Source organism: Convolutriloba macropyga, chromosome 13 (assembly GCF_964194025.1).
Source record: "Convolutriloba macropyga chromosome 13, txConMacr16.3, whole genome shotgun sequence".
NCBI classification, from domain to species: domain Eukaryota; kingdom Metazoa; phylum Xenacoelomorpha; order Acoela; family Convolutidae; genus Convolutriloba; species Convolutriloba macropyga.
Window position 1 is genome coordinate 45,725,747 of NC_134480.1, and position 27,796 is coordinate 45,753,542.

A 27,796-nucleotide genomic window follows, 5' to 3' on the forward strand; every position below is an offset into this window, starting at 1 on the left:
ACTTACACCACCGCCCCATGACTGGAAAAGATCAGTTCAAAGAACAATTTCAAAAAACAGAAGTGAAAAACATTTTTCGCATAGTTCTCTAAAAGGTATGTATTACATTTGCATCATATTTTTCAACCAGGCAATGCATATTATCCCTATCTATCAATTTTTTTTCAATATCTTAAAGGAATATGTTTCGAACAATCTGCGCTGACAATAGACTGAATACAAAAAAAGTAACAAAAGATTTCCGTCTTAAGTTTTCAGTAAGGTTTTTGGTTGACTTGTTTTTAATCTCGTAAACCTGTTTTTTGATGTCTTCAATGTTTCGAGAATATTGAATGTTCGCTATGGATAAAAAAGGTTTGTATTTTATCTATTAATCAGCAGAATACATATAGATGGTTAAAAGTTTTTTTAAAACAATTTTTTGAGAAATAAAGAACAAAAAGTTTGACTCTTTTAATTGAAATTTTCGAAGGGTAGTTTAAATTATTAATTTTTGTTCTTCAAAATGCAATATGCAGAATAACTGAGAACAGATCTTCAATTAACTCAACTAAAACTTCTCGATATCCTTTAGTTCGTTTTGATCTTGAATTTTATCGGCAGTCTGCCCCCCGCCCCTCACCCCACAGGCCACTTCGAGCGAAGTGATTTTTTCAAGTTTTCCTTCAAATTTTAGAGGGTACCCCTTTATAAATCTTTTGATAGTTTTTAAATGAATCAAAGCTATATCCTGAGAGTTAAAAAATGGTGTTTTTCTGTTTTGCTCTTCGGTGCGTAAACGAAAAGGGAAAAGTTGAGTGAATAAAAAAGCCAGCCTCTCATTTATATTCCCCCAATTTCAAAAAAAAGTAGAAACAATGAGTTGGAACCTAATTATATCATATTATAGCATCATCTCTGACGGTTTTCTGTATACACATATATAAAAATGCACACAATTATCTAAGAAAAGCGAAAAGTTAAAAACAAATAGAAATTTACCTGCGTCTAAATAATAAGCTACAAGGAGAATTGATATGAATGCCAATTGAGATTTGCATCTGACTGTTGATTTTGATGGAGGTTCAAAACAGAAATTATAGTTTTGTCTCTCCTAATATAAGTTTTTAAGCCACTTGTTTCTCAGCCTGTTGTTGTTTTGTTTTATAGTTGGTTGCAGGTGTTTTGAAATAACCAAAATACGCAAAAGGAAAACAAGTTTTTAAGTAGTCCAATTTCAATGCACTGCTTTGCTTGAAGAACGAAATTAGACTAAAAGTCGGATGTTCCGTTAACTCTTGCGAGTTCGTTCTGGTCATTTCAGCTCCAAATGGTTGTTTCGGTTTCACATTTCATTTACCGTAGAGAGCGTGTGGGAATTAGTTCCTCAGTTTGTTTAACATAACACAACGCGACCTAATATGACAGAACAATTAATTCTCGTATAAGTTATTAAGAGGTCCTTCCGTAACTCATTCAGATTACCAGAGCAACTCTTTAATTTCATTTAACGGCTAAAAATTGCGCCACAATGTGAGGTTTTAGAGTGCAATTTCTTTTTAATGAATCTTTATGTATGAATTTTATACCCATTTTGATTATGATTGAGGTTCCTTCTTCGTATTTCAAATTTTTTCACAATCTATTGCAATCCCTCGTCACCGTAAATCACCGTAATTAAATGAATCTTTGTTCCTTTAAACCACTTCATTTTAGTTTATGATTTCAATTGATACTTTTTCAGAATCTCGTTTTTTGTTTTTTACGTTGGCCAAAATTTTTGGCCCGATCACGTAAATTGAACAAGTGCCGGTTCTTCAAGTCATTGTACCTATGTATTGTACCTATTCTGGCTTATCTTGAGCCCAATTTATTCTAAGTTGTTCTGTCATCTCAGCAATTGTTCTCCAAGCTAGTTTTATAGCAGCATGTTCGATAAGTAAAGCTGGCGTACAATGCATTCCCCTTCAACTTCTTAGTGCAAGGCAAAATTTACGAACGGAAAAATAACAAAAATCAGAGTGAATTGGTATTAGAAACAAATAAGAGAACAAGAAAAAAGGAAGCACGGCAGCCTAAGTCATTTCAATGTGAAAGCTTAATTTTGATAGCTCTGGATTTAGAGGAAGTCAGAAAAAGATCCAGATAATTTAAAAATATTTGATAAATTCAGTTAGATTTGAGCTATCTGTTGAATCCAGATAAAATAATCCTGTTTTAAATCCAATATTGATAACTGTTCTATGCCCCTCCTCCTAAAATTGCAATGGAGCTCCGCTTGACACATCTGTGAGTTTCTAAGTAAGAACAGTTATCTGTCAGTGAGATAACACGAGACAGTAACCCGTTTTAAGCTGAATAAGTCGCCTATTGAACCTTGTCGGCTAATGGGAACGCAGAGAAAAATCTTGCAATCGAATAGTTAAATTAGAAATAGTGGTTGACAAATGTGGCGATTAACACAAAACTCAGTCCCTATTTATTACCACAAATTACCGCACTTTTACATTCATGGTGATCACCTTTAATTTATAACTTCCTTGACTTCTTATGACATCCGATTATAACTAGCTATTTACTCTGGTAATTTACTTTGTTAAAAGATCAAGGGTCAACATATCACATATAACATTATGAAAAGTTGGGGACAAATCTGGTATAAATAGCACGTGTTAGCTTCTTGTTGCATTAACTCATTTCATAAATAACCAAGATATAAATCAGCACGTGGATTGAGGTACGTATAATTTTTCATATTTTAAACAATTAACATTATTTTTTCAATACTCCTCCTATCATGTTAAGTGTTTGTTCCGAGAAGGATATCACGAAAAAGTTATACTTTGGTCCTCCCCAATGCTTTTGTGAGTGTGTCTGCCGGCATGCGACCGGCGTGCTTTTTCTTTCCATGATTCATCGAATTTTTACTAAGAGCAATACAAGCTTGATTGTCTACAAAGACGTTTACTGGCTGCTGGATTTCTAAATCTAATTTTCGTAATAGGTTTACTAAATGGACTGCTTCTTTACTTGCCTCGTCTACCGCGGTCAGCTCAACTTCAGCTGTTGAAGTAGACACACCCTTTTGTAACTTGCTAGCCCAACTGATTGCACCTGAACAATTATTAAGTTTAAAACAAAAGCCACTTGTACTTTTTCTATTGCCTATGTTGCCTGCCCAATCTGAGTCTGACAATCCTGTTAACTCCAGTTTCTCACTTTTTCTAAAAACCATTATCTCTCATTTTGTCCCTTTTAGGTAACGTAAACACATTTTGCAGCGTCACAATGTCGCTTTCCAGGATTTTGAACAAAAGAAATTATTAAATTAGCTGCGTGCGCAATATCTGGTCTACTTGTTAATGCCAGATATTTCAGGCATCCCACTATACCCCTATAGTAATTTCGTTGCATTTCTCTATGCTCATGGCGGCTTCTTTCTGGTGAATCTATTTTTGACAATTTCAGACTAACATCTAATGGTGTTTCCAGTATTTTCGATTCGCTCATGTTAAACTTCTCTGGCACTTTTTCTACATAAGTTTCTGGCTTTATTTCGTTTTCTGTTCGCTCAATTTTTATATTTAAGAACCAACTAAGGTCTCCATAACTGCTAACTTGAAATCGCTCACTAACTTTATTTTTTAAGTTTTCACAAAAGTCTTTCTGCAATCCTATTATCACCATTTCATCTACCCAAAGACACACTAAGTCCCTCAATAGCATTTTCACCTTTCTTCATGAAAAGACACTCATCGTGAATAGCCGCTGTAAAGCCTAATTGGCTGAGAAAATTTTTGATTGTTAAGTACCAACTTCTAACGGACTGTTTCAATCTTTTCCTCAACTTACAAATGAATGGATTTCCTTGCTTGTCAGAATTCTCGAACCTTTCGGGCTGTTGCATGAAGATTTTTTCTTCGATGTCAGCGCGTAAGTATGCTGTTTTGAGATCCATTTGTTTCAACTCGGTGTTTTTATATAGTGCGTAGCTTATCAGTACACGAATTGTTGAGAGGCGTGTTGATGGTGAGTATGTTTCGTTGTAATCCCGACCTGGAACTTGGCTAAATCCTTTTGCTACGAATCTTGCCTTATACCTTGTTATCTCCCCGCTAGAACCAAACTTAACAGCAAAGTGCCAGCGGCTACCAATGGGTTTATTTCCTTTGTTCTCTACCAGTTCCCAAACTTTATTTTCCACTAATGAGTTGTATTCCAATTTCATTGCTTTGTATCAGTTTTAATACCTAATGTCTTCATCAATAGACATAGTTAGTAATTCGTTGTTCACAAATTCACCAGGAAAAGCTGCCGGATTTAAATCTCTATCACTATCTGACTGATGCTTGTTGACTATCTCCTCCTTCATTTCTTTAATTTCAATAAACATTTCGTTTTCGTTGAAGGTTACATTCCGAGATTTTCTAATTTTAAAGACCTTTTTGTCATTTCGACCTATCAGATAAGTCTTACTATTGTCTGAAGACCCCAAAAATATTCCTTTTTGAGAAGTTCTATCAATCTTACCTCGAAAACTTTTTTCAACATGAACAAAAGCTGAACAACCAAACACTTTGATAGACTCTAAGTTAGGTTTCTTCTTGTACATTGCCTCAAAATTGTCTTTTGAATACCTGAAAGGAATCAAGCCATTGGGTTGATTTTCCCCCAATTTCACTCAAACTTTCCGTTTTCTTGTGCTGCGTACGGTGCCGAGAACTCAAGTCTAACACCTTTCTGTCTACATAAATGTTTTATGTCATTTGAGACATATTCCCCTGCACCGTCGCAAGCTGAGGTTCCTGATTGTCTTATGTCTGCAAAGAGCTAACTGTTCAACTGTTTCAAAAGCCTCTTCTCTTGACCTCAAAAAATAAAGTTTCTGATATCTGATAAAACTATCCACAAACCCTATTGCATACCTGTGGCCCTCGAACGCTTCCGGTTGGATTGTCCCTAAAATGTCAATATGGACAATTTCTAAGGCTTCGCTTGCTCTTGTTCCTGAGTCTTTTGGTACTGGAAGTTTCTTTGATTAATTTAGCTGACATGTTTCGCAGTTTGTTAAGTTGTGCTCGCTTAGTTTTAGTACTACTACGTGATGTTTTAGTTTGTAAATTTCCTCAACATTTTTAAGGCCTAAGCGCTTATGCCACAAACTAAGGGGATCTCCGTTTGATAAATTGCACTGCTCTGAGGTTATTTCGTAATCAATGTTCTTCCAGATGAACAGACTATCTCATTCCTCAAAAGGGAAAATTGTCCCGTTCTTAGTTCGTATTTCTAAAGTCCTACCAAAGAAGACCCCATTGCCTGTTGCTCTAAGTTTTGCACTGATACCAGGTTTTGTGTATTGTTGGGAACATGTAACGCATTACTTGATCTTATTTTTCGCTCTGAACCATTGGAATCCAAAACTCTAATTTCAACTGTTCCTTTCCCACTAGTTAAACTTTTACTGCTGTTTGCATTAGTGATGGTACCAAAATACTCTTTGTCTATATCTGTGAAAAAATTTTCATCTTTAATCATATGACTGGTAGCAAGGTTTTTGCAAGGTTGTTTTCTGCCGTTTGAAAGAAGGAAAAGATTTTTTCTTCTTCTTCTTCTTCTTCTTCTTCTAAATTCTGCTCCTCAACTAAATTTTGCGAGCCTTTCTGATTGGTTCTCCTGCTTTGACTTACAAAGTTTTTCTCAGTTTTTTGTTGTTTTCTACAAAATTTAGACCGTGCTCACGACACTTAAAACACTTCATTGGGGAAACTTTGGTTTAATCATGAATCGTTTTCTTCAGCCAACATTCTTTTGCGATATGTCCAATTTTCTGGCAGTTGAAACATTTCCGTTCCTTATTAAAGAAAACGCTCTCTGTTTTTGTTTTTACATTTTTATTATTGAAGTTTATCAGGTCACGTTTATTTTCCTCTAGAGTTTTCTCGTCTTTGCTGTAGTTCACGAGTGTTGCGATTTTTTCATGTTCCTTCGGTTGCCCTTTTAAAATTATTTCGACAAATTTTTTTTCACTTATTCCTTCACTCACTAGTGTTAAGTTCAATTGCATATCATCTGCTCTAGTGAGATAATCTACTATACTCTCACTTGAAGTCTTCCTAAGGCTCGTTAATTGTGCTATCAATTTAAGTAGCTGAGGCCTCTGAAAACTTTTGAAGCCTTTACACAGTACATCCCAAGCTCTAGTGCAATCACCTTTATGTGGTCTAAGAAAAAGAACTGATGTTTTGTCTAAAGCCTGAACTAACTCGTACCACAAAGTCTTCGTTTCCGCTTCTAATTCTTCCCGCCCCTTTTCTATAGCTTGCCTGCGTTGCTCCTCCGAAGAATTATTTCTAACAGTTTGCATATAATCTAGATAGGTGGCTGCTCCAGTAAGAACTTTACCAAGTTTTAGAGAGTGCATACGAGCCTCAAACTGTTCAGCAAAATACAAGAAATCATATTCACGCCCACTGAATGCCAATCTTTCTGATTTTGAGCTCATTGTTAGGCCTTACTTTCGTTTAAGTTTCGTTCGTCTTAAACTAACTCGTTAACTTTAACTGTTCCCTACTGAGCCAAAGACTTATGCTGCCCCAACAAATCTGTCCTTTGTTTTTCTAAGCTAGTAATGCGATAGGTAAATATTCTTCCGTAAAAATCGGGCTGTGAAAAAAATCTTTTTCGGACTTAGATCAAAACTCCTTTCTTTTCTACAGCGTTTTTGAATCATTTGCCTGTTGGCGACTTTGTTATAGGGCGACGAAGCGGTGAGTCGTTGAGTTTGTGTATCCAAAAACTGCTTTATAGCACCAGGTTAGTTCTTGTTTTATATGGTAGCACTGTTAGAGAAACAAAAAAAACACTAAGCCAAAAGAGTTTGGTCGATTAACTAATCTAGAAGTTGGTGTTCTGTTCGAGTTCTGTAATATCCTTGCCGAAATCGAAAGCAGGACAGTGACCTTGAGCCAGGGTTTTTCTGCCGCGATTAAGTACGATGAGCATACCAACACCCTCCGAGGATAATGTAATAGAGCCCTAATCCTAGTCCTATTTAAGGAAAGTTTTACCACCAACTAATATCTCTTTCGAGCAAATTGTATCTTACAGAAGTACAGCACACACAATTGAAGATGAAACAGTTGTTTAAGCTGAGCTGTTCTCAGCTATAATAAGCAATCCTGGTTCACCGACAGCTCTGTTATACAATTGAACCTTCGCGCTCCTTACTAATCCCCCACCACAGCTCCACTCACTCTTGACTTCACGAGCAGAATCCACTGCTAAGCTACACACACTTAGCGCTCCATGATTGAAGTCCACCAACAATGTACACAAGCTCTCGACTCCACAGATGCAGTCCCCCAACCAGCTACACAAGCGGCTCACTTCACAAATGAAGTCCCCCAACCAGTTACACAAGCTTCCAACTCCACAATTGAAGTCCCCCAACCAGTTATACAAGCTTCCAACTCCACAACTGAATTCCGCCAACCAGCCACATAAGCTTCTTACTCTTGCTTCTTCTGGTCTCACTTGGCCCCAACCAGTTACACCAGCTTCCAACTCCACAATTGAAGTTTCCCAACCAGTTACACAAGCTTCCAACTCCACAATTGAAGTCCCCCAATCAGTTATACAAGCTTCCAACTCCACCACTGAAGTCCGCCAACCAGCCACACAAACTTCTTATTCTTGCTTCTTCTGGTCTCACTTGGCCACCTCTTGACTACAAGGCTTGTCTCTCCTTGTCCTCTCTGTCTTCCTCCCCCAGTGATTTCAGCGACCCTCTTATGTAGCAAAGAGGCACAGAAACAATATTTTTCCATTTACGAGGTGGGTTGATTACTTAACTTAGAAAAGCTCTGGGCCCAATACCTGTCGGCTAATGGGAACGCAGAGACAAATCTTGTAATCGAATAGTTAAATTAGAAATAGTGGTTGACAACTGTGGCGATTAACACAAAATTCAGTCCCTATTTATTACCCAAGTTACCGCACTTTTACATCATGGTCATGGTGTTCACCTTTAATTTATAACTTCCTTGACTTCTTATGACATCCGATTATAACTAGCTATTTACTCTGGTAATTTACTTTGTTAAAAGATCAAGGGTCAACATATCACATATAACATTATGAAAAGTTGGGGACAAATCTGGTATAAATAGCACGTGTTAGCTTCTTGTTGCATTAACTCATTTCATAAATAACCAAGATATAAATCAGCACGTGAATTGAGGTACGTATATCTTTTCATACTTTAAACAATTAACATTATATTTTCAATACTCCTCCTATCATGTTAAGTTTTTGTTCCGAGAAGGACATCACGAAAGTGATGCTTTGGTCCTCCCCAATGCTTTTGTGAGTGTATATGCCGGCATGCGATCGGTAAGTAAGTAGTTTAGCTCTAATAGTCGGCATTCGACTAAATTCCGAACGAAGTGCACTTTTAAAGCAAAGTGCTTTGTCTTTCCGTGATTCATCGAATTTTTACTAAGAGCTGGGTTTATAATGGATAGATAGATCGAAAATAGATGCTGGTTTTGGTTTTGCATTGATCATTCATTCGGCTCCTAACGTTTCTTGACGCTTGGGACACATACACACAATGAGTGACTCATATTTGCACATTCACAACGGCTTCCGAATTGTCGATGGCTTTTTGATAACCAAATCCTTATTATCAACTCTTAGCTAATCTAAGTATAGATTACGTTGCTCTAACGAAGTCAAAATCTGGAATTTGTAGAGAAAAAGTCGGACTTATATCTTGAATAACGAGAATTTGCAAGTGTGAGACCTGGCAGTCTATATAGGAAAGCTGGCGTTGGAAAATCTGGAACCGGATTTTTAAATGTTGCTTGTGCTCATTCCAGCCCAATATAGCATAGGGTTCCCTTACATAAAGCTTAAGATAGAATAATGCTTTCGCTGTTTCCTTATATGGTAACCTTACATATTGTACAGCTGGCTAATAAACTGAAGTAAATTCTCTCAATAAATTCACCATAAATTTTTCTTCTGAAAACTTTGATTGTAATTTGTTAATTAGTCTGCAAATATTGATGACAAATATCGTTGTTTGCACACTAGATAAACAAAAAGAAGGCAGTCTTTCGCAGTGTTTTTTAGTGTAAATTTTGATGTTTATAATATTACAACATTTAACTTTAACTTTGTGGTTATTCGAATTTACGTGTTCGAGATTTAAACAAAGTCAAAACTTGATAAGCAAATAACAAAATTTTTGGGCAAAGAGGCTGAAAATGAAACAAAAAACATATTTCATACATTGAGGTGAAGTGCACTATAGAGACAGACAAAATAATAATTAGCTATGCAACAAGCTTTGTTTTCGATCACAAAAACCTCAACCCCTCCCCACAGACTTTGTATAATTTTGTGAATGTATGCAATGTTGTGAACTATTGTGTGAGAATTCGCTAAAAGTAGCTGAAAAAAACAATTGAGAGTTAGATGCACGAAGGCCATCAACGCATACAAAAATAAAAAATATATGCTATATTCTTGTTTGCACCAATGATGTGCTTTTTTTCAAAACTAATTGATCTTTTGATTCACCTCATTATTCACGTGTGTTTCAATAGCTACGATAAACATAATTTCGAGCTAAGCAACTCATTGTCCATCTGGTCCATTCCATTTTTTCAAAGCTCAAAATTTTTATTTTCTCAAGCTTGTTATCGCAGTTAATATTACAAAGTTCATATAAAGCTCTTGGTCGACTTCCTTTGCGGCATTAAAATGAGAAAAAAAAGCACAGTTGTTAACACTGTTGAACTGTTACTGAAAACAATTCTAGTCATGCGTGTCTATTGTTTGAGTGGAGAGGGAAAGATGTTCGACATCTCTTTCAAAACAAGCCGACTAAATTGGTCTGGCACCGACAGCCTTGTCAATATCAGATTCAACAACCTGACGAACACATCAACAGAGATTGACGACGATTGGTTCGATTTTGAGATGGACAGTGTGGACACATTCTCGGAAGAGGTAACTCATTGAATGTTTTCTTTCATATATTCGATGAAAATTCTTAACAATTCATAGAGATGCAACTCCTTAACTCATGTTATTTTGATATTATGGCGCAGATCTGATGTACCGAGGCTTTGCAGACTGAAAAACGTTCGCATTTGCTGATTTTTGGTCTAAACAAATGGTGTATTATAAGCAGTGCTATAGATTAATATCACTACTTGAAAAATAATTAGACATGAGTAAAATAGTCTTTCAAAGAAAATGGTCTTATGATTATTGTTCTCAATAGATTCACAAATGTATTATTTTTGCGCTAAATGTTTTGACGAATTTGAAATGTAACTGGATTTTCCAACTCTTCCCCATAACTTTGGATTGTGGCATAAAACTAGCACCAAGTTCTATATCTTTACCACAATACTGCGTGCTTTGTTTTGGAGTTGTTTGCTTTTACCAGTGCCTGCTTTATTGCAGTTTTTATCTCACTCAGAGCTGTGATTGCCACAAAAAACTGTGCAATTGGCAAAACTTGTGAGGCAAAATGCTTTGTATCTATCTGTGGTAAATAAATACGCTTTATCAGAAGCAACAATTGAACCCAAAGTGAATTCTAGTGGAATATCTTTTCCCACATTTTTTTTTCAAATCTTCCGCTGTTCATCTCACTGTACTGTGTTCTGCTGGCTAATGTTGGGCATAACAAGTTGTTTACTGAACCTTGAAAACCAAAATATTTTCTAGGTTATGCAGGTTAAGTTTAAATTTATGAGTCTTGTGATTATTTGAACGAGCTTGCTTGCATTGGTTGTTAAGAAAGCAATAACTAGTTTAAGTTTAAAGTGTACCTTTTTTCACTAACTATTATTGTTGGCAGAGCTCTCAGAAGGGCTCTCAGGAAAGTAAACTAGTTTTGAAAAATGTACAGGATTGTTTACTACTTATTCACAAGAGATTTCCAGATTACAATGAATTGCTAGGTTGCAAAATGGGTAAAACATAAAACCCGCAAATTTTACAAATCAGAACAAATCAGAAGTCATCAATCAATCAAAAAAAAAAGGAAATCAATCTTGTGCTTGAAAACTCCCGGCCGCGTGCATGAGGGTAAAACTGAATACTCTTGTTATATTTTACAATTTAAGATTTCGACAATCAAGTCTACTATATTCTTTTACTGCTCCGTAATTTCAAGATTGTTTTGTAATGTCGAAGCTGTAAAGATCTTCTGTTGTCGTAATTGGGGCTTCTTGTTTTCCTGTTTGCGCTTGTGTGTGTGTGTGTGTGTGTGTGTGTTTAAACTTGTTGTACAAGGATGGACTATATTAGATAACATCATCAGTTGAGCGAAAATAAAAGAGAACACTGATGCAGATTGTTCAATTTTACCAATTAGTTTAATTAAATTTGTGTTGATTTCACTCATGAGGGTCAAAAAAATTTTCAGACTAGAAAGGGTTGCTTGATTTTGTTTGGGTTGGATAGTTTTCAACAGTATTTCTACAGTAAAAACATTGCGTCAGATGTCCGATTATTTTGGTGCAGAATCTAGTATGATTGCAAAAATTGAAAATTTTACTCAACCATTAGCACACATTGCACAAAACAAAAATAGCTGGGTAATTGTTTAATAAGCCCGAATTTTACTTTTTCTTACACTCCGAACTATTTAGCAGCCTTCTATTAAACAATCTTAAAACATATGCTCATATTGTTCATAGAAAGCGCCATTGTGGCCCACATACAACATACATTGCAACTTGAACAACAAATATTGGGATTTTCTGTAGTGTCGCCTCCAAGGTTTATGGTTATTCACTAACCAAGATGAGGTCCACGACCCAAAACAGCTGTTGACCAGATCGAAATAGGTTGCTGACATTGGGGTTTCAGTTGTTTGGAAAAAACGTTTTCGCTCCTTCCGTCTGACCGGAACTCGTATTTTGGTCTATTCGTTCAAGACAATACTCGTAATTACCCATATTCGAAGCCCAAGGAGTAGCGTAGCGTAGCGGTAGAAATACTGAATGCACATCTCCAACCAATCACAGACTGAGAGGGCACTATTCTCTTTTATACAGAGAGAACTGAACTTACTATAGTCAGTCTTTAGTGAGAAAACACCATGTGTATAACTGTGACTCCGGTGCTATGCTTCATAACCACCGTAATAATTGAAGTTCATTTATTGTATTACATAGAGTCGGTTAGTTGCGGCGATATAGGTAAGCCTACTTCGCGCGCACAAATACGTAGCTCTAGTTCTTTATATTTTAAGGCTGTAAAACGAGCCCACCTTGGGCCTGCCTTAACTGGTGAAACCAGTGAGTTAACAAACTCTAACCGTAAAAAGAACTTACACAAAACACCTTTTTCTCTCCTAAGAATAAGATTTAGAATTAGACTACATAGTTATATACTTTTCCTTTATTTAAAATTTAAGAAAAAGGGGAACACAACCCCAAAAAAAACAAAACTATTATCTTCCCAACACAAATATACTAATAATAGATCGTTGATAAACCTCCCTCCAATATACCGACACACTTGGATGAACTACAATTAGCCGTTCTTACACAACAGAAAAAGCGCTTACAAGAAGCTATTTTACCCTTCGAAGTAAAACACTACCAACACCAAGATGAGATAAATATACTTTTGAACATTGCAAAACAACTCAAATACCACTTTTTTGCAGCAGAGCAGCAGCCTTTTCCGCAACCACCAACTTATGACCGACCCACTTCAACGGACAACTATCCGTGTGCTGACACCTCGCCTAGTAGACGACCAAAAGCCACAGCGCAGGAGATCTATCTCTTTCGCTCCTCTCCTATACAGGCTTCACAATCACCTGCTCGTCACTCTGCGAGACCTTCACGAGGCCCTCAGCCCTCATCCTCTCGTGGAAAAAGAAATCCTTTTGCGCTGACACAAGGCATCCCCCACAGGTCACAGGGACTCGGTCTCCGATTTCAGGAGTTCACGAACCCTCTTGGAATCAACACTCTCCAAGGAATTCATGTGCCGGAGCTCAGTAGTTACACTTCTACCCCACCTCAACATACTCTCAAACCAACAGCCCCTTCCTGCTCTCTGGGACAACTCGAAAATGAGTATGTTCAAGAAGGAAGGGATAGAGATCGCCCACTTGAATTTTCTCACTTTCCCCTCAATCCCCGATTCACGAAACGATTTTGGCATCTGTCCAAGTATCTTTGTTCTTGACTACCTGAACACATTCTTCACCCGTGACACAGCACTTTACAAGAGATATGCAAAGTACGATCCCTTCTACCTCCAATTTGAATTCCCACACCCCACCCAGATGGATGTCAATACCACCAACCACAAGGTGAACAGGGTGAAAATGAGGCACACTATGCAACTACTTCTTTGTACAGCATCACTTCCAGCACACCAATCCAATTAGACACATGAACTCACATCTCAAATATGCTCACACAAAGCTCAAGTCACCTCATTATATCAACTACAGTTATATTATGCAACCAAATTTTTGTGAAGGCACCCTGCGTAATTTCGATCCAATCAAAAACTATTTTATATTCTCCCCACTCTACGCCAAAACAAATCGCCCCATCCTTGGTCCAATAGATTATTTGCATTGTGTGGAAAGAGGCGCCACAAAATTCACTCATGGCCACACATTCAATCTTCTATACAAGGATTCGACAAATTAGACAATCGCGCGCTTTCGGAGGAGGCACAGATCCTAAACCACCTGCTCACGTTGCAACCTCACTGCAACGTCGATCTCTATCCCCGTGCCCTTGCTGATAGTCTGGCGCGTGACCAAGAATGACCAAGAATTTCTCGCGTTCTTCGGCGATCCAGACAACCGGGCCACAGTCCTACAACAAATTCGGGCTCACAGTCCCACAAAACTTGAAAGACCCACTGATCTTGTTCCACTTTTAAACCGTATTAATTTTTCTTTATTCTCTATTCCACTTTTTTTTTGTTCTTTTTTTTCTAAATTCGCTTTACTTTTTCCAAAATACTGAAGATTGGGATCAATTCTTTTTTAAGGCATTAAATTAGAAGGCATTAAATTTAACAAGTAAATTTAATAGGGAAAGCAGCTCACACAGTAGCTAAAAGAGGGATTTCCATCAGCAGGTAAGCTGGTAAATCCCACTGTTTCAACTTTTGTACCATAAGAAGATGAATAGAAATCTCTTTGTGCAAACCAGACAGAGACTACAGACTACAAGCGATCCTCCAACTGGGAACAAATCCTCACAACAATGACAGTGAGTGCAGTTGGGCATACTCTCAACAGACTGACGTTACTGGCCGATTCACCTGCCACCCTCACTGGTTCTACAATCAGAAGAACCTCTTACTGACGACACCAGTCACTACTACACCGACGAGGATGTCAGATGACGGCACAAGCCCTAATTACTATTCAAAAGAGGACACAACTCTCCACTTTCTCCAACCACCTTTTCAACGAAGATGGCACATCCAGCATATTTCTGCTACAGTTCACGAATTCGGATTTGAAACCTCCAACCCTGGATGGAAGTAGCAGTAGAAATACTGGATGCACATCTCCAAACAATCACATACTGAGAAGGCACTATTCTCTTTTATATAGAGAGAACTGAACTTTTTATAGTCAGTCTTTAGTTAGAATACCCCATGTGTTTATCTCTGACTCCGGTGCTATGCTTCTTAACCACAGTAATAATGGAAGTTCACTTATTGTGTTTTATAGAGTCGGTTAGTCTTGGAGATAAAGGTAAGCCTACTTCAGGCGCAGAAATAAGAAGCTCTAGCTCTTTATACTTTAAGGCTGTAAAAAGAGCCCACCTTGGGTCTGCCTTAATAGGACCTCTCCAACATATAAAAGACACTAAAATGTAAAATAAGTCTATTCCGTCTAACCAATACCTATTTTTGGGTATTTTAGGTCTAGAACTCCTCTGTCTATAGCTCAAATTGTTCTTGGATAACGGGCCTCATCCTGGGTAGCGAAACTTAGTTCTCCGAGTCTTCAAACGCAATTGAGGAATCTGGTCAAGATATGGAAGATTTTGAATTTCATAGCAGAGCTTGATAGTGGACAAACTCTTTGTCCTGTCGTCAAAATATTGTTTATTGATAATTTCAAATATGGTTTTTCTTTTGATTGGTTTTCGAAGCATCTTGCAGGTACACTAATGGATTCTGAAGAATGTTTGAACTATATTGACCTTCTCCTTCAAGATGTGAAAAGTTGCATTACTATGTCTCCTATGAAAGCTAACATCATCGAATGTAAAAAAGTTGACGGATTGAAGTAAATCCAACTTAGGTCACAAAAAGATAAATCAGACCTAGCTCACCAAATGTGGCTCCATTCTCAGGAATTGATTTCGCTCTTAACTTTAATGAGAGAATCCGGATTGTTCAGGTGGTGGAAATAACGGGGAATCGGGTAGCGAAAGGAAAAAAGACCATATGAACTCTTAAAACGTTTCAAAACTTATCTTTCATCAACTTTGATTACCAGTTCACATTTTTAAGTACTCAATAAGCTGTGAAAGGAATAATTTTTCCAGCGTGCATTAAACTGGGGCAGTACATATGCCATAATGTGTTTTTTTCTTCCGTCAAATGTTCATTTTTTTTGTTTACGCATCGTAGAGAATGGAAAAGACACATCATTTTGTAGCTCTAAAGGCTACGTTTAATTTTTATATGACAATTACAAATTCTATGACAGCTCTGAAAAGGTGAACTGTTTAAAAAACTGGAAAGACTTCAGAAAACAACGGTTTTGTTGTTTGTGTGTTTGTGTGTGTGTGTATGTGTCTGTGTGTGCATTGAGGCGGGTGGGGGGGGGGGGGGGGGTATGGTCGAGAATGATAATAAATCTGGTTGAAAAACTTGGTCAAAAAATTGCCAACAAATTTTATATTCATATTATTTTCGACTAAGCAATTTTTTTGAAAAAAACACAAGCGAGATTTATTCCCAACAAACATGTATTCAAAACAAAAAACGTCTGAACACAAAGTTTTGTTAATGAGCTTTTCCTCTTCTTTTTCATTCTGATGTTCGATTCAATCAAAATAGAAAAAAAAACAAAGAGCGTGAGAATCAAGAAAATGAGCTGACGACAGTATATTATGAAGAAAAGCATTTATTATTCTTTCTCTTTGCAACCTTAAAATATTTTTTTGAAAATTTTTACTGCTATTGCAGTTAGTCATTTTGATTTCATTTTCCAGAAGTCGCATCAAAGTGAAAAAAAGCGGTACTCTCCATGTCCCAGAAAACTACAGATAAAAAATTCTAGCGAAAAAAGAAAAGAAGCACGAAAAGTTGATGCATTTTTGCAATTTGATCAATTTCGGCGGTTTCTCTGACCTCTCCATCAAAACCTTTTGCATGCAAATTTTGACCTTAAAAAGATTGACTATTTTGGTTAAAGGCAGGGCAATTGAAAACTTCTCACCTCCCATAAATCAAAACCCTACATTATTTGCAAATTGATTTTATGAATATTTAACCGGCCCTAAATGGTTTCATTGAGAGAAAAACCACAAAAAACATTACATGGCGAGAAGGAAAGAACTTTTTTCTATTCAATTCTATATTCCGTAGATTGTTCCTAATGCTCCAAGTATCTTCATAATTGAAATTTGTTTGGCCTCCAATTGACCACTAATATCAACTTAAAAAATGTGAATATGTGAAGATATTACAATTAATTGGTTTCTCGCTTCAAAGAAAAAGTTTTTGCAAAACTAACAAAACATTTTTTTTCTACTAAACTGTTGCTCAAACTTATGCTAAGCACTGAATAACTTCCTCATTTTAACGCTACATTTTATGTCGTAATGGGACATAAATTGACCAGTTTTTGTTAAGTGGTTGATTAAGTGCCAATAAAATATAACGACAGGGAAGACAACCACTTGAGGAAAGAATGAAAAAATCAACAAAATATTTTTTCAACCTCCATACTTCAGATTTATTTGCTATATTTGGCTTTTTGCAATTTTCAAAAAGTTTAATTAGAAATTGAGTTTAATGGATTTTCTATTTGAGAGCTTTTCATGGTTTTTCTTTAAATAATAAAAAAAACAAGAATACTTTTCTGTTCAGACAGGAGTTCTTCTCTTAACTGGCTCTAAAACACTTTTCGAAAGCAAACCCTGCATTCAGTTCATGGTTCTTCATGACTATGTTTAGCCAAAATAAATGTTTTTGAAGAAATTGTAGCCAGAAGACCAAACAAAACTTAATTGAGAAAAAAACAACGAGGAAGAATATTATCTCTGTCAAAACTGCGTGAGTTAATTAAATTACAACAACTTTTAGTTTTCCGTTACAAAAATTGAAATATTTCAACTCAACTTTTTCCATTTGTTTGATAGCTAAAGAGCAGAAGAAATTGTTTTTGGTTTCTTTTATTTGATTTGTTCAAAAATAATTTTTTTTTCAATATAGGACAGATAAATTGAAGATAAATTAAAGCAGACGACATTTCAGGCCAATTTCGTGGAACAGTCAAATCTGAATAATACAGCCTCAATTAAAAGTTTCAGCGTTTATCAAATTATTCAGCACGCAAAACAAAAAAACAAGTCGTGTACCGATAAACTTACAGGAAAAAGTTACAATTTGAATGAATCCTAGATCAAGATTACATCGACCACTAGACGTACATGAAACCGTCATTTCCCCGAGAGTATTGAGAGTATTGGAAGTGAAAATGGATCAATGAAATCGTTCAAAAATTAAAATCAAAATGCAGAAATGAGTTTAAAAAAAACTTCACAACAGTTGAACTCAAACACACAGCAGGAGCTGGCATTCTGCACAAGCACTGAATTGTGGTACGCGCACAGTCAACTTATTCTTCATCCTGAAGCCGCTCGTCATTTTAACTTTTTAAATTGCCATAGCAAGAGGTAACATGTGATTTTCAAAAAGAAATATTGGAAAAAGTTTTGACGGATTATGTAGTACATACAGTTTCTGGACAGTTTTCTAAATGTAGGCAAAAAACTAGATAAACACAAAGATTTGGTCAGCCAAAAACGTAAGAGACAATTCATCAAGAAGCTAATTCGCTAAACAATAAGTTTACTGACTGGGGTTTAGTTTTAATAACAGCAGAGCAAAGTTCTTCATGGAAAAAATTCAAACCAGGAAAAAATTTAAACCAACAAAAATTCATGGAAAAAATTTAAAATAAAAACTGGATTCCACTAACAAATCGAGGAAAAAACACTATCACCATAAGTAAATCAAAGTTATTTTAAACATTTTTCGCTGTTGCGACAACCACAGAAACTACTACTTAACTTAGGAATAGTAGAATTTTTGGCACAAATGAACTGGAAGTTGATTTCTTTGAAATTAACAAATTGCGAAAACTGCAGTGAAAGTACTTTTGAAACTAGATTTCGAACGAGACTTTAAGTGCAATGTCTTAGGGGGCAAATTTTGCAGGGGAAATAGAACATCGAGACTACGAAGGCTGGAAAAATGTGTGCTGCATTTCCCACTCTCAGTGGAACAAAGTTTGCGTTGTTAAATTAGAATTGCTAGCACTAGTCTGTTTAATTGCGCTCTTCAAATATTGATTACATGGGAGAAAATTCAGTGTCGCTGCAGATCAAAGAGCAGTTTTCTTTGAATTAGAAGAATACATAAGTATTTTTTTGTAGAAAAATTTCCAAATTTTCTATCGGTATATTACCAGCACAAGAATGATCTACAGGGCACCTGAACGGGGTCTGTTGAATGGATTTAGCGCAATAGTGTTCAACACACACTCCGAATACGGCAAAGAATTTGTTATTGGGACAATTGTGCTGATACAGTGAACCCAAAAACTTCTCAAATAACGAACTCTGTTATACAGAAAGCCACCGTGTGTTTTACAATAGAACATTTTAGATAGAGAAGATATATAGAAAAATTAATTATTCTCAATCCCGTTGAGAAACAATCTTAAAGGCCCAAATGACCTATCAGAAAGCAAGTTAAAACAAGTTAGTAATTAAACAATTGGATTCTGCCTAATTTCCGAAAGAAGTTCGAAGCGGACAAGAGTTATACCTATAAGAGGACGGTCAACATAGTGCATCAAGCACGCCTGAATCTAACATAGAATGCGTATCGACTTTGATACTGATATAGCAAAAGTCCTTCAAACTAAAACTGATATGTGAAAACACCTGTGAGTTGATGCATTTGATTTTATAAACAATTCGAATATTGACAAGCTTGATTGCGAAAGATGCGGCACTATCAACGACTTTCAGAGATCTTTTTCGAATAATGATAACCTTTACATATCGAACTTAAATAAACAATTTTGAATAAAATTTTTAGATATTTAAAAAAAACACATTGGTAATAATTTTCTGTTACGTTAACCGATTGATGCGTGCATAAGCTCCGCATATTTCGTTGAAGAGGGACATATTTTTTAAATCACCCTAGCTCATTTAGTCTTATCGTGTACCAATTTCGCTCATTTAAGTAGACAGATTGTTATATGTGTCAGCTAATACTGCAAAAATGTCCAAATAGAGCAATCATTTCAATCATTGTGTTTTTTGTGCAGTTCGTCGGTTTTTCTGATTGTTCTTTTCTTTTTGTAGTAGGCTCACAAAAATTAGAAAATGCTCTTCGTGGTCTCATTATTTAATGAGATGAATGTCAGAAAATTTTATAATTTTGCTCCCGATTTTTGCTCATTTTGTTTTTTGTTCTTTTTTAATTTTTTTTGCGTAGTGAAGATAAATTATTTTGTTTTGAATCCAGGATGGAAGACACTGGCAATGACTAGAATTTGATTTTTACTTTGTTGATATGGTGCTTCAAATTATGATTAATTTTGTTTGATAACGACAAATAATTCATCTTTAAAACGGCCATGATAATGTCTGATATATCCCTGTCCTCGACGCTAGTTCTAAACTGACTTCTCTTATTGACGCAAACTTATTATACGCAAATTTTTCTGGGTATCGTGTACCAAAAACTGGTTTTATTTTTAACAAGATAAGATCTCCCATGAACATTCAGCAACAAAAACAAAAAAAATAAAATTCAACATGTGATAACAACATCAGAAATTAGTAGCTATGGTTTAAATATACCCTACAATAGATACTCATTTTACTGAGCTTTCAAAATAATTACTTTTGAGTGACAGCAGCTTACGAACACTTTTCGATTTCTTTGCAAACCAATAGTGCCTTTAGATTATTGCACTGCAACCTTTTTTTGAGAACATCATGCTGTGCTTGGTTGATGAAACTTCGAGAAACCTATCTCAAATGTTTTTTCTTATATTTTTAGATGCTTTTTTCAATCTGTTTGCTTATTAACAACGAACCGAATCATCGTCTCCAACTCATGTTATCCTTTTAAAGCAAGAGAATACTGGCTTTCTGACATTAGTCTCTGTTAGTCAAAAGAAACAGTGTCGCACAACCTGGAATTGGTTTTCAAGACCAGTGTTTTATATAATCATAATATTAAATTCATTGTTATTTCTAACATTACCGATTAAAGTTAGGCGAATTGCTCTCAAACAACCAGCGACCGGTAGGTTTCGGTAGTACCCAGTTACGGCTCCAACAGGCTTGCAGGGTGGGGAGGGGAAGCGCAATAGAGTGGTCCAGGGATTGGAGGGATCAATGCATTAGGTGGGGTATTTGGAACTAAGGGTGTGTTTGGGTTATTGTTGGGGGGTCATTGAGAGTCGAACATTCAAGAATTAGAGCTCGCCTTTGCAACATGAAACTTCCTCCTGAAAACAATTTTGGTGAAAAATGTTCTTAGAGACTGGTTAAGCGTATTGCTCTAGAAAAACTTAATGCCCTCCAATGATTATCTTTTTTTTCGTGATATTGGGGACGAAAAAATAAATGAGCAAGGTAAAAATTTGTCGGGCAAAAAAGTAGCACAGGACTAAAAAAACGGCTATAAACTTCACTTGAGGGAAGTTATTAATATAATAAATTTTCTTTTCTCAGATTTTGTTTGGTGTCATTGTATCAATATAATTCGAGCATCTCACATTTTGATGATGACCCGTCCAAGTGTAAAACTTTACCGGAAAATTGCATCTGGGTTTGAAAGAATATTCACCAATAAAACTAAAGGGCACAAACGGAAAACGATCCAAAAGTAGAACCTGTATCATTCAGTCACATGTTCTTTGAGTTTCTTTTTCCATCACGTCTTTAAGCTTAAAGCCGTCCAAATTATAGGCTACCTGACTCTGCCTGAAATCACCGTTGTTTATTGATGACAGCCAAGTGATTTCAGATAAAAACCCAGAACTTTGAAGCAACTTGCGTCATTGAGCTGCGAGTGATTCAAACGTAAACTTGCTTAAAGACACGCAACCCGCGATTTTTAAAATATGGAAGTCAACATTCTTGCTATGTATATGGGAACATTGGGTCTTCCCTTTTATAGCCTTCAACGAATTTATAGCCCCTTTGGTTTATCTTTTCTGGTTTTTTAGTTTTTGGCACTGCAGATTATTTGCAATTTAAAACTTGCTTGTACGTGTTTCGATTGAACTCAATTTTTAGGAAGAGACCCTAAAATTGAAAAGAAATTGTCTCCTGAAACCTTTTTAGTTCATTTCTCAATCTGAAGAAAGTTTGACGTTTTTGAGCCTAAATTTTGACGAAAAATAAGAAAATTCGTCTTTCAATTCCCGATAACTAAAACTTCTGGCCAAAATTTTGAGTAAGCTTTCAATTAGGCGTAAAGATTATTGCTGAAATTGTTAAATATTTACTTGTGACTTCATTCAGAGTCTTATATGTTCTTGTGAGCAGTAGTATGAGTAGTTGCAAAATTGCTAATTATCTTCATCTATTATTATCATTGCGATGGGCATTTCTCAATCTAATTTTCATTGCTATCTAACTGACAAGCTGTTAACTATGACTATTTGTAATTTTGGACAACAGTGACGTCGTAGCAATCGTTGGGAGGGGTAAAGACATGACTGATAAAATTTTGTCATTGCTGTCCGCACTTTTTCAAAAAGTGGCACCGTGGATAATTTGAAGTTTATTAGGATCTATTCTGTTTCGGACCCCCAGAGTTTTTTATGACCACCAGTTACAAATTATATGTTGTTATGCAGCACGTTACTATGTAAGAAAATAGCACGTGCGCCTGGGGGTCAAAAAAGATTTATGCTAACTAAGCTGGGGGGGGGGGTTACAGAATAGATCCGTTTATTAAAGTTTGAAGCAAATTTGAAGTAATAAATGTCCAGACCCATTTTTAACCTTGACACCTGGTCGTGATAACAACAAACAAACTCGAGTAAGATTACCCGGACAAATGGTCTTTTGCCGACGTACTGATGTTCTTTCATTATAGTGTTCGAATTGTAACTGCTGCTGTTGTCATTTTCTAATGTAGATAGACTTCGATGGTGATATCAAGGGTTTGGAAGTGTGGCTGACGAAGGGTTGGTTTAGATGGGATGACGATTGGCGACTGAATTGGGTAAAAATTAGAGATGGCAAACACCAGTGGGGCTTTCAGTGCGACTGTTGGCTAAAAGCAAATGGCCCGATGTCTCCGTACATGAAACCATACAAGCAACTCTTGGAAACAGCAACCTGAATATGTCCCCTTCTCTGATGGAATTTGGGTGAAGGGAATGTTTAAAAGTTTTAATTACAACTCTTCGATCCAATGGAAAGAATTGACATGACTGGGAGGGTCAAAATAGAAAATTAATTTTCACATTTAACCGATATGCTGATATTATTCATTATGCAAGTAGCCTGGTCCAATTTTTTCCACTTTGTGGAGGATTTGTTATGGTGCATTTGGTGATTTTTTCATTTGTCTGAGTGGCCTGAAATATGAATTACCATTTCATACTGTTGACGCTCGATTTTTTGGTGGTGATCCTGAGTCCAAGGATAAAAAGTGCACAGACCTATCTCATATATGACCCCAATATGAAAATAAAGAGTATACTTTGCGATCGCCGGTTCAAACGTGAACAAACTAGAAGGATTCATCAGATAGCAGACACCCAAAAAGACAAAAGCGATCACAAACAAACACTCAAAAACGCAAAACAAAAAACACAAACAGCGCACACACACATACAAAACACAACACACACAAAAAACACACCCACAAAAACCCACACACCCACACATAAAACAGACACACAACACACGAAACACACACCCACACACACACACACACACACAAACACACACACACAGAGACACACGCACAAACGCATATCCAAACACAAACACACGCCAAACACAAAAAACACCTTCGCAAAACACACATATACACAAATACACCAAACACAAAAGTACACACATACTCAAAAGAAACGCGAGAGTTCATGCCTCAAAAGTGTACAGGTCTATCTCATATATAAACCCAGTATGCGAAGTATACTTACGGATCATAGGTTCAATTGAAGACAAACTGGAAGGAGTCGTCAAAGTGAAGAAATCCACAAAGAAACACATACACAAAAGAAACACGAGAGTTCATGCCTCAAAAGTGCACAGGTCTATCTCATATATATAAACCCAGTATGCGACGTATACTTACGGATCATCGGTTCAGTTGCAAACAAACTGGAAGAAGTTGTCAAAGTGAAGAAACCCAAACAAAAACAAAGCAAAACAGAAACACACAACATACGACACACAACACGATACACACACAACACACAAAACACAGACAAAAATTTTAAAACACACACAAAACAAATAAATACACGCAAACAAATATATACAACACACTCGCCGACGCATAAACAAGCACACTCAAACAATTACACAAAATAAACAACACACACACAAGCACACGCGACACACACGCACAACAAAGATCCAAAACAGAAACACAGTAGATGTAAAACCCACGCAATTAAACAAGGCAAGCATATACGCATACACAAAACAAAAATACACAACACACGAACATATCATGCAGACATATCACTCAAAAAATTACACAAAAACACATACACATAGAAGAGATGCAAACCGCACACAAACAGTCATACAAAACACACAACAGACACAACAATCAAACAAAGCACCCACCTACGCAACGTACACGCACACACACACAACACACTCACACAACACACCTTACACACAGAACTCGCACACAAAGAAAACACGCACACAAAAAACGTGATTAAAGACCGGACACAAACAAACACACACAAAATAAAAACGAAACGCCAACAAAGCACACAAAACAGACGCACAAACAAACACACACACACAAAAGACTAACACAATATATATACAGCAAAAAACACAAAAAAACAAATAGAAAGATACCACCCACACACAAACCAAAATTCACATACAAAAGAACAAACTCGCATAATACGCGCAAAACACATGCACAGAAAACACGTACAAAACAAACACAAACTCATACACACACCACAAATCTCACCCAGACGACACAAAGCAACACTACACATATACATACTTACGTAAAAAACACACAGACTCGGCACACACACACACAACACACAAATTTCAACCAGACTGCACACACGCACAACACGCAACACACACAACACACACAGCACACATCACAGACAACACTCACGTAATACAAACACAAGCGTTCAACACAAAAAACTTCCACTGATACAGCACACACAGATATACGCAGATGAATTTGTACGCATATGATCTGAGGATACTCTCTCTAGTCAATACTCATACCAACATCCAAAACGATCTGAACAATGTCATGAATTGGGATGAACCGAACAAAATAGCTTTTGCTGCTGAGAATTGTAAACAATTGGTTTTTCGTTGTCAAAGCTAAAGTTTCTGTCTAAGTGAAGAAATCGCTTGAACTTCTGCAATGAAAGACCTGGGATTAACTATTCAATGTGACATGAGCTTTTCTCTGCACATTGAATCCCGGATTTCTAAAGCAAACGAAGTGTTTTTCTCCATCAAAGGAAACTTGGCCTTTGGAGTAAAATCAAAAGTAAAGATTGACATTTACAAGTCAGTAGTTCCGCCAATACTCAGGTTTGCTGCGCCATGTTGGTCAGCGAATAGAGCAAATGTTGGTCAGCGAATTATGAAAAGTCTGGAAAATTAGCAGCACCGAAATCTAAATGGGCTGCTGCTGGCTTTAGTAAAACTTACCGCGAGGTGTTGATGTTTTTCCAGCTCTTGCCTTTCTATATGTTCCTACAACTTAACAATCTTCTGTATTTGTGAAAACTGCTACGACAACAGCTTAACCGACTGCAAAATAGAAGAATGCGAAACGAAAAAAATCTAGAATAAGCGATAAAAAAAATCAGGATTAATCCACCACGAACAGAAAAGTCGCGCCGGTTTCTTCTGTTTAGAGCATCACACGTCACAAATCTGCTTCCCTAGGACGTGGATTTCTTGTCTCCAGTGGGCCTGAAGTGCCGTTTCTTGAACTTCCAGTGGAAACAGTTTGAAGCCAGATTCTAATACTCAAACTGCTGCATATGGGTACTACAATGTGACTGCCACAACTGCCGCCAAAACTAGAATCACTATGTGCAGTGAACCATCTGGGATCAACTCCCTTCAGCGCAAGCTGTAAATCCCAATCAACAAAAACAACAACAACACAACACAAACCAAATACAAAAGCACACAGCAAAAAAACACTCCTTCAGAACACATACACACAAAACACAGACACACTTCAACAAAAAGCAGAAACAACACACACAAAAACACAACATGCAAAACACACGCAACAACAATGCAACACACACTTACAACTCAAAAAACAAATTTAAACACACGCTCAAAGCAGACTGAATAGAAAAACAGCGCATCCAAAACACACACAATGCACTCAAAACCAATCACACAAAACAGACTCTCACACACACACACACACACACACACACACACACACACACACACACACACACACACATATATATATATATATATATATATATATATATACGAAGAAGACACTTAAACCACACACACACACACAAAAACACAAATAACACACATACAACACCCAAAAGCACACAACCCACACCAAACACACAACACATGCAACAACCACACACACACACACCATTACACGCAGACACACACAGACCCACACACACACACACACACACACACACACACACACACACTCCCACGCTTAAACACACACACACACACTCACAAACACCCACACAAAACGCATCTTCACAAAAAACATAATTAAACACGCAAATACCCGCACAAAAACACACAAAACAGACACTGAATCATGAAAACACACACACACACATACACACACAAACACACACACTCAAAATTCAGACACAACTACAAATTACATGCAACACAAATAGCATGCACAAACTTTCAACGCAAAACACATATTTACACAAAAACTCAAAACACCCAGAACAACACATCATAAAAAAAACAAAAACGGAAAACAAAAACACAAAACAAATTTATACAACGCATACACACAAGCCGACATACATTACACACACAATACGTACAAACAAGCACTTTTCACACAAACAGAAATCGTACACACACAAAACACATGCACACACACACACTCATCAAACGTAACCAACACTTGGAGAAAATACACACACACACAATGTACATACAACACTCAACCACCACAAAAGCACCCAAAACAGTGGACATAATCATAAGTTACACAACTAAAACAACACGTAAACCAGAGACAAGGCAGACACACAAAACACATACATACTCAAAACACAAATAACTTACACCACCACGGAACTAAAACACAAAACACACAAACGGCACACAAACACAAAAAAACACACACATAAACAACGCAATCTACTCGCACAAACACCAACAAATACTATACATAAAACACACAAAACTCGCTCTTACACACTCAAACACAACATATAAAGCACAAACGCAACACACAAACACACTAAATGTGAAATTTACACACGCTCAAAAACACAGAAAACAAAAAACATGCAAAAACTTAAAACACGCAACATACAGAGAGCAGACAAAAAAACTGACACAACGAAAAACAAACATACTCATCAAATGCGGGCATGCACGCACCAAATGCACGCACAATGCAGCAAATAGCCAATGCACGAACAAATTACCTCGACAACACAAACACAAATCACAATAAAAGCACACACAACACCAAGCACACCCAAGAAACTCACAAGAAAATCAACACAGAAATCGCAGACTAGTCACACACACAACGTACATATGCACAAAACACAACACGGAACACATGCAAAATCACAAAACACCAACAACACAAATCATAACGCAAACAGACGAACCTATACACGGAACAAAAAAACAGGTTCACACACACAAAACACAATTAATCACCTTTCATATAGCCAGTTCACAAAAAGGTACACACTCAACAAACACAACACTCAATGAGAGCAGACGCACACACAAAACCAACAACAGCAGAATAACAACACACAAGACAATCACAACACACACACATACACAAAAAAACACACTCACAAACCACACACATAACAAACCCACCCTACACACACAACACAAAACAACACACATAACACATGCACTCACAAACACCCATACAACGCACTCAACGGGACCACACTAACAAAAAGAACACACAGCACACACAATTTACTCACACAACAAAAACAACATACGAACACTTACGCAGCACACATACAACGCACATACACACAAATATAACACGCACAGAAGACAAATACTCAAATCACACACACATTACAAATAGAACA

At 36.7% G+C, this 27,796-nt stretch overlaps 2 protein-coding genes across 4 annotated transcripts in view; one reads left to right on the top strand and one right to left on the bottom strand.

Annotated features, from left to right (window-relative positions):
• The window catches only part of LOC142351571 (protein lifeguard 3-like), a 359,608-nt gene that overhangs the window by 293,433 nt on the left and 38,379 nt on the right, over positions 1-27,796 (bottom strand). The gene's annotated exons all lie outside the window — the stretch shown is intronic.
• Positions 32-22,896, top strand: LOC142351954 (uncharacterized). 3 transcript variants are annotated; one of them, XM_075404241.1, is made up of 3 exons: positions 32-95; positions 9,806-9,996; positions 22,420-22,896. In XM_075404241.1, the coding sequence occupies exons 2-3, from the start codon at positions 9,808-9,810 to the stop codon at positions 22,624-22,626; spliced, it is 396 nt and encodes a 131-aa protein (XP_075260356.1). In that variant the 5' UTR covers positions 32-95; positions 9,806-9,807; the 3' UTR covers positions 22,627-22,896. The 3 variants fall into 3 exon arrangements, with proteins under 3 accessions (XP_075260356.1, XP_075260355.1, XP_075260354.1); XM_075404240.1 differs by lacking the exon at positions 32-95 and adding an exon at positions 8,190-8,218; XM_075404239.1 differs by lacking the exon at positions 32-95 and having other exon boundaries at positions 9,659-9,996.